The sequence below is a fragment of the Balaenoptera ricei genome, chromosome 1, assembly GCF_028023285.1.
Source record: "Balaenoptera ricei isolate mBalRic1 chromosome 1, mBalRic1.hap2, whole genome shotgun sequence".
NCBI classification, from domain to species: domain Eukaryota; kingdom Metazoa; phylum Chordata; class Mammalia; order Artiodactyla; family Balaenopteridae; genus Balaenoptera; species Balaenoptera ricei.
In genome coordinates, this window is record NC_082639.1 from 130,127,581 (window position 1) to 130,140,834 (window position 13,254).

A 13,254-nucleotide genomic window follows, 5' to 3' on the forward strand; every position below is an offset into this window, starting at 1 on the left:
AAGCATACATTGCTTTTGTTGTTTAACAATAAAGGAAGGTTGGTTTGGTTTTGTTTGCTTTCCAAAAAAATGTAAAGACTAGTTCTAAACTTAACTGGGGGATTGAAGAGAAGTTGGTTACTGTTTAAACAACTCTTCAATCTGGTGATGCTGTCATCGTTGATATGGTTCCTGGCAAACCCATGTGTGTTAAGAGCTCCTCTGACTATCCTCCTCTGGGCCGTTTTGCTGCTCGTGACATGAGACAGACAGTTGCTGTGGGTGTCATCAAAGCAGTGGACAAGAAGGCAGCTGGGGTTGGCAAGGTCACCAAGTCTGCCCAGAAAGTTCAGAAGGCTAAATGAATGTTATCCCCAATACCTGCCACCCCAGTCTTAATCAGTGGTGGAAGAACAGTCTTAGAACTGTTTGTCTCAACTGGCCAGTTAAGTTTAATAGCAAAAGACTGGTTAATGATAACCACGCATGGTAAAACCTTCAGAAGGAAGGGAGGATGTTTTGTGGACCATTTGTTTTGTGTGTAGCAGTTTTTCAGGAAAAATAGTGAAAGAACTTGAAATGCGCCAAAACAAAAAAAATTCAGTGGGTGTCCTGTCTAGCTCACTCATCAAGGTTATCTCTGCCTTTCACTGCCTTTGGGAAACCTAGTAATAATGTAAATGATTCTTTTTCATAGAAATAGAAATGTTCGGTGGAATACAAGTGATTGTATTCTTGCCCTGTGATTAGACTAGTTTTGTATACATTCATAAATTAAATTCTCCTGGGAAACAGTTGTAACATCTTACTAGTTCTCTCACTAACTTTAATGAGCTCAATAACATCTTTGATGCGTGTTCTTTTACTTTTAATTTTTTTGGCCATGCTGCGCAGCTTGTGGGACTTTAGTTCCCTGACCAGAGATTGAACCCGGGCCCTCGGCTGTGAGAGCACTGAGTCCTAACCTCTGGACCGCTAGGGAATGATTTTATCTTTTTAAAAGAATTATCCTTTTACATTTTCCTTTTTCACCCTCATTCTCTTACAAGTACAATGTGGAGTTTTCCGAGGGAGAGTTATGTGACATTACAAGGAAGTGAAAGTAGAAGCAGATTGAGAATCTAGCTGTCTTCTGTGAAGTCAGACATTAAGGTATTTGCAAAAATGTAATTCATGCCATTCTTCTCACAAAATTTTTTGTTTGGGGAAATAGAGTTTTTTTCAATGAAATTGTTAATTATGTTCATATGTCATGGGTTTATTTTCTCTAAAAAATATTTTTAAAGTATCTCAGTTTTTGTTTCTTATATGACAGTATCAATAGATACACTGCATAAAAATATATGATCCCATATAAAAAATATATATATAAACCCATATAAAAAGCTATTTGAGGTCCTCAATTATTAGAAGTATAAGGGGATCCTGGGACCAAAACGTCTGACAACTGCTAGCCTCAGCGGAACAATCTAGTCTGGAAGGTTTTTTTGAGTCTTCATGATTTTGAATTTTGATTGGCTTTCACTAGGCTTTTCTCTCCAAATGAGATTCAGAAACGTAAAAAGCAGCTACAGGGCTTCCCTGGTGGCGCAGTGGTTGAGAGTCTGCCTGCCAATGCAGGGGACACGGGTTCGAGCCCTGGTCTGGGAAGATCCCACATGCCGCGGAGCAAATGGGCCCGTGAGCCACAACTACTGAGCCTGCGCGTCTGGAGCCTGTGCTCAGCAACAAGAGAGGCCGCGATAGTGAGAGGCCCGCGCACCGCGATGAAGAGTGGCCCCCGCTTGCCGCAACTAGAGAAAGCCCTCGCACAGAAACGAAGACCCAACACAGCCAAAAATAAATTAAAAAAAAAAAAAAAAAAAAAAAAAGCAGCTACAAAAATACCCTACCTGGAAATCATCTTGAGTTTCCAGGGCAGTATTCACTTGCATCAGAGCTGCCAGGTGGCAATAATACTTGTAGTGAAAAAAATAATTTAAGCCATAGATCTGCCACAGCAAGGAGAAGCAAGTGGTTTGCTGGTAAAGTTGCGCCAGCCTCTTCTTCCTATTAGATAAAGTACACACATGGGACATAAGAAGAAGGTATCGCCACCAGTATGCTTGAGGGAAGCGCAGGGGCAGAGCCTCACTACTGGCTTGGGGGTCAAAACAGACTTGAGTTTGAGGCCTGTTTCCTTTACGTGGAAATTAATATGCACGTTAATTTTTGTTTTCAGTTTCAGCACATAGTATTTTTTTATTGACACATAGTTGATTTACAATGTTGTGTTAATTTCTGCTGTACAGCAAAGTGATTCCGTTATACATATGTATATTGATACATTATTTTTTTAAAACTATTCTTTTCCATTATGGTTTATCACAGGATATTGAATATAGTTCCTTGTGCTATACAGTAGGAACTTGTTGTACATGCACATGAATCTTTATGAAGCACAATTTTTCCACCAGACAGTGGGGACCATAATACCTACTTTGTGATGATTAATTAAGGTAATTGATGTAACTCACCTGTCCCTTGTCAGTTCATTGCCATTTAAATGAAATTATTTAAAAAGCACATTTATATCATTTTATCACATGAGACTGATGACAACCCCGTAAGAAAGGAAGGAATAATTAACCCCATTTTACAAGAGCGGAAGGTGAGACTCAGACAGGTTAAGTAATTAAGTCAAAGTCACATAGCTAGAATGCGATGGTGCCAGGACTCCTGCCCTGGCCACCTCCAGCCTGGCCAGTCCAGTGTGTCATTTCCTCTGTTACACATGGTTGTCAGGAACTAGGTCTCAGCTCAACAAAGGAAATGAGCCTTTTAAACAACCCCATTTTGCTGTGGTCTGAATGCATCCCCCAAAATTCATAAGTTGAATTCTAACTCCCAAAAGTGACGGTAATAGTAGGTGGGGCCTTTAGGACATGATAAGGTTATGAGGGTGGAGCCTTCATGACTGGGATTAGAGCTCTTATAAAAGAGACCCCACAGAGTTCCCGGCCCCATTCCACCATGTGAGGATACGACAAGAAGTCTGCGACCCTGAAGAGGGCCCTGGCCCAGCCACGCTGGCACTAGGACCTCAGGCTTCCAGCCTCCAGAACTGTGAGCAATAAACTTCTGCTGTTAATAAGCCGTCTGGCCTGTGGTATTTTGTCACAGCAGTCCTAACAGACTAAAACACATTCTGACAACGGAGTGGAATGTCGCGGGAGATGGTGAACTTCCTGTGCTGGAATTATTCAAGGGAAGGATGGCTGACCACCTACCGAGAATGTTGGGGGTCTCAGCCTCAGCCTCCACAAGTCATTTAACTGGTAACGTAGCCCCCAATCTCCTCTATTTGTGATAAAATCGGATCCTAAACTGGCTGCAATATTAGTAATTTAACAAAGCCAAGAAAGCAAAATATAACTAGAAATAACTATCAAAAAGCAGATTTTAAATAAAGATGAGAAGAAAGGAAGATATCCTAGAGATTCTTAAAGAAGAATTCCAGGCACTTTCAGTTTAGACATTGATGGCATTCATTCTGTTGTGGAAATTATTTTTTAAAGTTTCTAAGGAAACATGGAGAAGGTAAAATCCCTAATAACATAGGGAGTTCATGAAGCTGTAGAAATTCTGACATTAAATATTGTTTCTTAATGTCCTTATTTTTGAGATGAGAACCTTTTGACTGGACAGCATTTTAAGCCAATTGTTCTGTAGTTTCTTCCTGATCATCACTGTTTCACCTTCTCCTCTTGTGCAGGTACTTCTTATTCCTTTTACAAAATGTGCTTGTACATTAGGCTTGTCAGATTTAGGGAATGAAAATATGGGATGCCAGGTTAAATCTGAATTTCAAAACAATTCTTTTAGAATGCATATGTCCTAAATATCTTGTGTGATATAAGGTATACTAAAAAAAAATCATATATTATTGATCTGAACTTTAAATTCAACTAGGCATCCTTTATTTCATCTGGCAACCCTCTGTGTGACCCAAACTCCAATTCTCTCTTACCTCTCCAAGAGATCTCTGCGATCTTCTCCCCGCCTCTCCCCCTCCTGGTGTCTCCTGAGGCAGCAGGCTTAGATTCTCAGGAGCCTGTCCCCAGCCTGCAAAGGAGCTCAGCTGCACCTCATTTCCATCCCAGCCTCCCCCATAGTCAAGGGAACACTTTCAGGAAACTGGGGAAGGCAGTTTTTGGTGGGGTTGCCAAAGAATTGCAGCAACTTGCCCATAGAAATAAATACTTGTATCTCAGGCAGAACCTGTGGGAAAATTGCAGCTGGCATCTCCCAAGATGGAAGAGATCTTCTAACAGCTCTCCAGATCCCCAACTAGGTGGCATCTCTCTTGGTATGAATTGCTAGGTAGGTGGAATATATTCTTAAAACTTTTATTGTGGAAAATTTCAAATGTGCACACACAGTAAAACAGAAAAGTATAATGAGCCACATGTACCCAGCATCTAGCTTCAGCAACTATCAACATTCTTATTACATCTGTCCTTCTACTCACTGTTTCCTTCTCCTACCCCACCTCATTATTTTTTATAGTTCTTTTATAGATAAAATTTACATACATTGAAATGTACATATCTTAATGGTATAATCTTGACCAATGGATACCCCATGTAACCCACGTATCTATAGAGTTACAAAAATGGGTGGGCTGTTTTGTCTTTTGGCAGATGTCTTCAGGACCTGCCATTTTTCTTTGGGGCAGGGACAATACCCAGGGTTTTAGCACTGAATTGGAAGAGGAATTGTGACTGAGGTTCTAGGAACAGGTGGTGCAGATTCCCATTGGAACATGGATGGCCAGAGGGGTTAGTGGGTAAGATGAGTGGGGAGGGGCACTGGAGCTCACCTTGCAAAGGGCTCCCTTAAGGTTTTGTCACTTGAACTCCCTTTGGCAAAAGCTGCCCGTTAAGTTGTTCTGAGGCAACCCAGCCCTGGCCTGGGAGCTCCTCTCCCACTCATCCCCTCCCCCACCAGCGAGCCACCAGGACTCCTTGCTCCCGCTAGAGGCCCAGGCTTTGGGGGCTGACTGTTGGACTATGTGTAGGTCTCTCTCTTCTGGGGAGTGAGATGAGATACCCAGCTCTCCCCAGCTCCTTCCTTACCCTGGAGGTGAGCTCTCTTGGGCCTGCTGCTTCTGATTCACATAATGAAAGTGTCTGTTTTTTTCAACATGAATCTGGAGAAACAAGGAGATTAAGTTGTAAGGAAAGATTCGATTGAGGCGCTTCAAGGCCTTCCTCAGCATTTTCTTGGCAAGCACCATCTGGCCCATGTTGAAACAGACCTACAAGGAGAAGAAAGGGGAAGAAAGGAAAAGAAGAAAAGCAGTGATTCTAGACTTGGTTGGTAGGTTCCAAAAATACATAGTTAAGGAATCTTATCCAGAAAAGGTCATTTAAGGCCCAGGAACAAAATCTCCCAGTGCCTGGCACAATCTGAAATGTTTCTTGGATGTGTCTGTGGAAGGATGGTTGAATGACTAGGACTTTACATCCTCATTGTTCATCATCTACCTCTGAGAAAACGTTTACCTATTCCTGTCCATTTTGGGAGGTTGTTAGAAAAACATTTCATAAAGCTGTCAACCGAGAGGCTAAAGAAGATCTTGCTGCAGACAAGTGATGGTGAGGAGGTTTGAGTCCCGGGGCTTGGGGTTCTGGAGTCTTGGAAAAGATTTCTGGCAGAGGATGGGAGGAGGATGTAGAAAGTATAGGGATGACTTCTACTACTTCTTCTACGTAAAGCCCCAGTGATAAAGAACAGATTAATCACGTTTCTAATGGTTTCTTACCTGACCCTTGAGGGTAAAAAAGGTAGTCCACTCAAAAGTCTTACTCCAAGATTTTTCCTTCTTGAGAATTTTCAGCAACCTCTCTCCCTCATTCAAATATACGTAAGCCTGCAACCAGCACAAGGAGTAGAAGGTATTGAGTCATCAGGGATCGGGACCACAGAGGGGCCATTGCCCCAGACCCTACTGAAGGAAGAGAAGCAGGACCACTCCAGCTCCCACCTCCATCTCTTCCTTCAGGTCCTGATCAGAGTCCTTCAAACTCTAGACACAAAGGGTGGGGAAAGTTCCTGCTGAAGATATGGGTCACCTTCATGTCCCTCTTGGTCCACTGAATCTCTCATTCTAGAGGATGAATCTAGAGACCTCCTCCTTTCCTCATGTTGTCACGTAAGTCACCTTACCTGGAGTTTTCCCCAGGGCAATTTCCCTCTTTGAGTAATTCCATCCCCAACCTCCCTATTTCCAACAGAGTACTCATGGCTCCTGAGAGCTTCCCCACATCTATGAGAAGCCAGCCTCTACTTTTGGAATGAGTTATGAACCACTCCCATTTCTTTTGCCAGGACCATCGTTGGGAAGTGGAAGAGGAAGGTAAGGCCCTGAGCAACCTTCCTCCCTTCATCTTCAACGTCCTATGACATCGTGAAGAGAGTCTTGGCACTTGTAAACACCAAGGCAAGGTCAGACTTGAAGAGTAAAATAAGGTGAGGGACTGTCCCCAAGTCTCATGCAGCCTAAGGCGTATGTGTGGGATGCAGAAAGAGGGAGACAAGGTTTCTTCGCTGGGAGACGGGGAAGCAAATGGCACATTTGGGGACCCTGCACTGGGGCTCTGCTTCCAATCATTGTTTTCCTGAACATTCGTCACTCCCTGGATAATGAGATGAGGGTGAGCACAGGTTTAGCAAGTTAGCCCCCAAGGCTGCCTAAACCTTCTCTTCCTGGGACTCACTGGCCACACCACTGCCTTCTTCACATATGTGTATAAAATATGCACAGGAGCCTTTTGTTCATAAATATTTGAGAGAACCACAGCTTACTGACATTTTTAATGGTTTAATTTTAAAATTTTATATAAATCTAAGGTGTGGAGTTTAATTAGGCCACAACTGTAAAATCTGAAACAGTCCACAAGTGCAGGCATGAAGGGTGGCAGCCATGGCTACTCGGGCGTGGAAAGCTCTGCCCAGAAAGGCATTTCCTCAAGTGAGTTCGTGGAAGCTTAGTCAGGCAGCTGTTCTATGCAAAGTGATCTAAGGTCAAATAAGTTTGAGAGAAAAAATACGTCCCAGTCCTAGCCCAACCCTCTGGGAGATTTCTATGGATCTTAGCATATTAAGGCCCTGAAATATCTATAGTACAGAAATCTATTTAGCTTTATTCAGCTCAGCGCTTCCCAACTTACTTAACAATAAATTCTTTTATTTCATTATATGTATCAAATCCCCACATTTCTAAGGGCATATTGCCCTGGAAGGTTATTTACAATTATCCTAGAGAAATATTCACTAGGGCTTTGGTGGCCTAAAGGTATGTATGATAATTTAGCACGAGTTACATGAAGACCAAAGTGAGTGAGCCCCTTCAGGGATCACAAGAGTAAAACTAGATTTGTGCTTATTCAAAGACCTACAGGTATTTGCGCTGACAGATACTTGGGGAAGACAAGAGCAAATGCGGCTGGGACATTACTGAGGAAGACTCTACTGAAACTGAAGAGTTGAAACCAGGGTCCCATGTAGGTAGACAGTTCATAGCAAGTTTCTAATGATGGCAGTGTTTTAAATGATGTATAATGGTAGTTGTGGTTTGTTCTGACTTTTTCACAATCTCAGGTCATTTCCTTTCAGAGCAATTTGATTTTCAAAGAAGGGGGTGCTGCTCGGAATCAAGAACATGAAGTAATAATAAAAAAAAAAACAAACACTAGAGCTTCCTTTCTGGTCCTGTGGTCTGTAGGTCTGTCTCAAAAGTGGAGGGGGGGCTTCCCTAGTGGTGCAGTGGTTAAGAATCTGCCTGCCAATGCAGGGGACATGGGTTCGAGCCCTGGTCTGGGAAGATCCCACATGCCGCGGAGCAACTGGGCCCGTGAGCCACAATTACTGAGCCTGCGTGTCTGGAGCCTGTGCTCCGCAACAAGAGAGGCCACGATAGTGAGAGGCCCGCGCACCGCGACGAAGAGTGGCCCCCGCTTGCCACAACTAGAAGAAAGCCCTCGCACAGAAACGAAGACCCAACACAGCCATAAATAAATAAATAAATAAATAAATAAATAAAAAATAAATAAAAATAGATACATAAAAGAACCCTGACAACTTAGAAATTAAAAAGCACTCCCCTAAATAACTAATTATAAAAAAAAAAAAAAAAAAAAAAAAAAAAACTGGAGGGGATCTGGGCAGAAACAGCTTACCATATAATTATCACCCAAGATGAGATAAGCAGACGCAAGTTCTAGGAAGTAATATAAGGCTTTGTTGTTTTCTCCCAAAGCCAGAAAATGGTGAGCCAGAGGCATGATGACAATCTCTAGGATTTCCTCACACTGGCAAGATTCCAGAGGGATGATGTCATTCTCAGATGTCCTCATTTTTGATATAATGATGTCAAAGAAACTCAAGATCTTTTCTCTTATTTCTTCAGAACTGTCCAAATGCAGAAATAAATAGGAGTAATAATTTGTAGATATAGTATAGTGTTTGATATGAAGAGATCTTCAAAAACAAATAAAAGAGCAAGATAAGAAAATCTAATGTAGATTTCTTCCATTTGGTGGTGGTTTTAGCATCTGTAAAACAACTCAAGAAGTGTGCATCAGATACTATTATCTAGGTAATTCAAAGAGGAGCTACAGGGACTTCCCTGGTGGCACAGTGGTTAAGACTCTGCACTCCTAATGCAGAGGGTCTGGTTTCGATCCCTGGCCAGGAAGCTAGATCCCACATGCATGCATGCCGCAACTAAGGAGCTGGTGAGCCACAACTAAGGAGCCCGCCTGTCACAACTAAGGAGGTTATATTGCTGCAACTACTGAGCCCACGTGCTCTGGAGCCTGTGTGCCACAACTAGAGAGAAGCCCACACACCAAAATGAAGAGCCTGCTTGCCACAACGAAAGATCCCACATGCCACAACTGAGGAGCCCGCCTGCCATAACTAAGACCCAGCACAACGAAATATGTAAATAAATATTTAAAACAAAACAAAACAAAAAAAACCAAAGAGGAGCTACAGCAGAGGATATGGGGGAGGGGGGTCTGTCCTGGGAAGGGCCCATAGGTTCCCACTCCATTACATAACTACTGACCAAACTCACCACACACACCCTCTGATTTGTGCCTAAAAGACCCAGAGTACTGACCAGACAAATGATTCTAACAGTGTTCTGAATTTAATGCCAGTTGTTCATGCTCTACCTCCTAAACAATTATAGAAGCCTGTACCTGAGATTTTCAGAAAATATTTCAGATCTCTTAGAAGTCTCTATTCTGGAAAAGGTGATCTCTTCTTCAGCTGGAAAATAAACAAACAAGTGAGTTGTATGGGTCATTGAAATGTTCATGTGGCAGAGATGTCTGGTGTCCACTGAAGCTTCCTGTTCCCCTTCCACGACAAAGTTGTTGTTGCCCAGCCAGGATCTGCATTTTCCAGTCCCCACTGCATCTTAAGTGAAGACGTGTTTAGTTTGAAAATGGGATTCCATCAGAAGTAATATATGTCACCTCTGAATTGAGGTGGTTAGATATCTTCCCCATCTTCTCCTTCCACAGGAAAACAAATTAACTGTGGGGATCTAAGGGATAGCAAATCTACAACATAGTCAGGGAGGCTGGGTCCCTGACTGACTGTGTTCAAGGCTATTTGACAACATTCTCATTGGATCATTACCTGGGCAGAAAAAAAACTGTCATTCGACAGTGTTAACCCACTGAAATGTTGGGGTTTGTTTTAGATGGTAACATTATCCTAACTAATTTACCCTGCAGTAATTCAAACTATGAATTAATGATGATGAAGAAAGCGATGTCAGCTTCTAATGGAGAAATACAGACAATTAATGGAATACCCCAAAGGGCTAACTTAAGGGCTGAGAGCCTTGAATTTAAAACCTTCAGTCTATCTAGACTTCAATAGGTTAGAAAATTCCATAATGATCTTAAAACAGAAAACAAATGAGGATTGTTGAATCTAGCCACTTATCCATTCAGGGAGAAGGAAGAATCCTAAAGAGGGAAAGGGCCTTGTCTCAGATCATATATCTGTTCATGATGGAGATCTCCTGACTCCAAGGTGAATGCATTACTCCACAGATCTTTTAATTTATAAAATTCAGTTTCAGCATCTATTGATACTTATCACCTTCTTCTGAAAGCTTTCTGTACCCTTGCCCCATAGAATTAGTGCCCCAACTTGTGTGTGCCCATTGACCCATGCAGACCTCTATCATCATCCTTTATCACACTGTATGAGGATTAATTTGCCCACCTCTCCTAGTCTGCTGTCTAGTTTATCTCCAGTGACTAGAGGCTGAATAAATTGAATTATGCCTTTATCCTCCTATTCCTCTAAAACTTTCTTGTCAGGGTTACCAGTGACAACCAAGTTGCCAAATCCAAATGTTACATCTTTGTCTGCATCTTATTACCCCTCTTGGCAGCATTTACGACAATTGACCACTCCCTTTTTTCACCGGCTTTCATAATACCCATTCCCTTGTTTCCCTCCCTCATTGTCTGCTCACTTTGCTGGCTCCTACTCCTCTATCAATGTTCCAAATTTTGGTAAGCCTCAGTTTGACTGTGGGCTCCTTTCTCCAACCAAATTTCTCCCTAGATAATTTCACCTGCCCATGACTTTAAATTCTACCCATATGACAACGACTTTTGGTTTTACATCTTTAAGACCTGACATCAACCCTTACCTACCGACTCATACATCCAAGTGTCTCCTTGGCAGCTACCACGTGGATGCCTAATTTCAAAATTAAAATGATCTAAACAGAACTCTTGAATCTCTTTTCCATAAACCTATATACACCAACGTTTCGCCTGTCTTAGTAAGCATCACTGCCGTATTCATTTCTCAAGGCATCACTGCCATATTCATCTCCTCAAGGCAAAAACCTAGACAATGTCCTTGATTCTTTTCTTTCCCTCACCCCTATCCCCATTCAGTCCATCAGAAAGTCCCATTATGTCTACTCCAATACATATCTGAATCCATCTTCTTCTGTCAATCTTCTTTATAGCACCACCCTAGTCCATCACCAAATTTCATCTAGACAAGTGTGAAAAACTGATCTCCCTCCTATTCCTATCCTCTTCAATCTGTTTTCTATAAAGAAGGCAGAGTACGTTCTTAAAAACATGATTCAGGACTTCCCTGGCGGCACAGTGATTAAGAATCCACCTGCCAATGCAGGGGACACTGGTTCGAGCCCTGGTCCGGGAAGATCCCACATGCTGTAGAGCAACTAAGCCCATGTGCCACAACTACTGAGCCTGAGTTCTAGACCCCGTGCTCCACAACGAGAGAAGCCACCGCAATGAGAGAAGCCACTGCAATGGGAAGCCCATGCACCGCAGTGAAGAGTATCCCCCGCTCGCCACAACTAGAGACAAAAAAAAAAAAAAAAAAGCCCACGCACAGCAATGAAGACCCAATGCAGCCAAAAATAAATAAATGAAATAATAATTAAAAAAAAAAAGATTCAGATCTCAGTGGCAGAAATTGCTTGTTTCCTATCTCAACTTCCATTGTCCCTTTTCTCCTTAGTAATAGAACTCAGTTTTACTTGGGGAAGCTACATTTTCCAACCTCCCTTGCAACTGGATATATAGCCATGTGACGTATTGTATTGTATTGTATTGGTCCTTGAGATATAAGGGGAGTATTGGGTAGGAAAAATTCTAGAAAACTACTGAAAAAGGAAAGGGCATCCCTTTCATTTTTTGGTTTCTTTTCTCCTCCTTCTAGTGTTAAATGTGAACATGATGGCTGGAACTCCAGCTACCATTTTGAACCAAGGATCTCTGATGATCATGAAGCCTCCATACCAGTCCCAGTGATGAGACAAGCATTTTACATAGAGAGAAATACATTTAGGAACTTTAATAATAAATTTAAGCCACTCTAGCTGGGTCCTTGTTATATGCAGCCAATACTAATTCTAATCAATATTTCTCTAATGTGTTCTAATCCATTTAGAATAAAATTCAGAATATTTCTCAAGGCCTCCAAGTCCCCCTGATGCTTCTATTAATTAATTTGTTTATTGTCTATCAGTCTCCATTAAAATTCAATATATGAGAATAGACACATCTGCCATTTTCACCACTATATCCCCAATGCCTAGATCACTGCCTGACACATAACAGATACTCAATAAATGTGTGTTTTTTGGAAAAAAAAAATCAATGATTAAAAATAAAATGCTATTCCTTCTTCAACATCCTATATGTTTTGTTTTATATTTCAAATTGTAATAGTGATAGAATGAGATGTGGCGAAAAGCAATATTGGCTAAATAAAGCAAATAAAGTCAAGATATATAAGATATGATTTTTGTCATATCATTTACCCCTTGGGTGAATCATATTATTTTTAGGTCTCAATTTTCTTCATTTATGAAGGAAATATATTAAAAGTTCCCTACTTCAAAGAGGATCTGTAAAAATCAAAAGAAAAGAAATATACGGAATGCTTGTAGGTTCTCAGAAGAAAGGAGAAAAGCAAAGATAGTACTTGCTCACCTGTGGTTTCAAAGACTCAGAAATAAGACTTCAAGTTCAAGGTGAAAAACTGACCTCTTTTATTTATCTCCTGACCTCCAGGTCCAGCACATTTTATCCCATTAAAACAAGAATAAAATAATTTTTAAAAGCATAAATTCACAATATACAGAATGGAAGGGGTCAATTCCTATCTTAGGGCCATTACCCTGGCCCTCCCCTCTGCCTAGAATGCTTTTCCCCAGCCATCCATACAATAAAATCCCTCACTTCCTTTGCCTTTCCATGAATTTTACCTCTCACTGAGGGCTACCCTAATGACTCTGCACTCCTAATCTCCCTTGCCCTACACAACATTCTTTTCTCGTTTTCTCCTTGGGATCACTTATACATACTACAGAATTTACTTCTTTGTTAATGTTTTCTCTCCATTGTCTGCTTCTCCCCAATAGAATGCTGTTTTGTTCCCTGATGCATCTAAGGTGCCTAGAGCACTGTCTGGCACATATCAGAAACCCAATAAATATTTGCTGAATGAGTAAATGAAACATTAAATGAGATTTCAGCAAATGTCAAGGAGATCAAGGAATGAGAGGAGTGCTCCCTGAAGAATTAGGTGGAGCAAGTGGAACGAAAGAGCCCAGGAGGGAGCCCACGGGCTGTCGATCCTTGGAATGGATCAAGAGTCAGAAAATAAGTTTTTAGGAAGGACATGAGGATTGATAGAGAATTGAAA

At 41.5% G+C, this 13,254-nt stretch overlaps 1 protein-coding gene across 1 annotated transcript in view; it reads right to left on the reverse strand.

Annotated features, from left to right (window-relative positions):
* The window catches only part of ADCY10 (adenylate cyclase 10), an 88,233-nt gene that overhangs the window by 16,963 nt on the left and 58,016 nt on the right, over positions 1–13,254 (reverse strand). The window contains exons 21-25 of the mRNA XM_059903341.1: positions 9,231–9,300; positions 8,202–8,433; positions 5,786–5,893; positions 5,097–5,278; positions 1,872–2,028 (exon numbers count right to left, since the gene is read on the reverse strand). Of these exons, the coding sequence (XP_059759324.1) occupies positions 1,872–2,028; positions 5,097–5,278; positions 5,786–5,893; positions 8,202–8,433; positions 9,231–9,300 (749 nt within the window). The remainder of the gene's footprint in view (positions 1–1,871; positions 2,029–5,096; positions 5,279–5,785; positions 5,894–8,201; positions 8,434–9,230; positions 9,301–13,254) is intronic.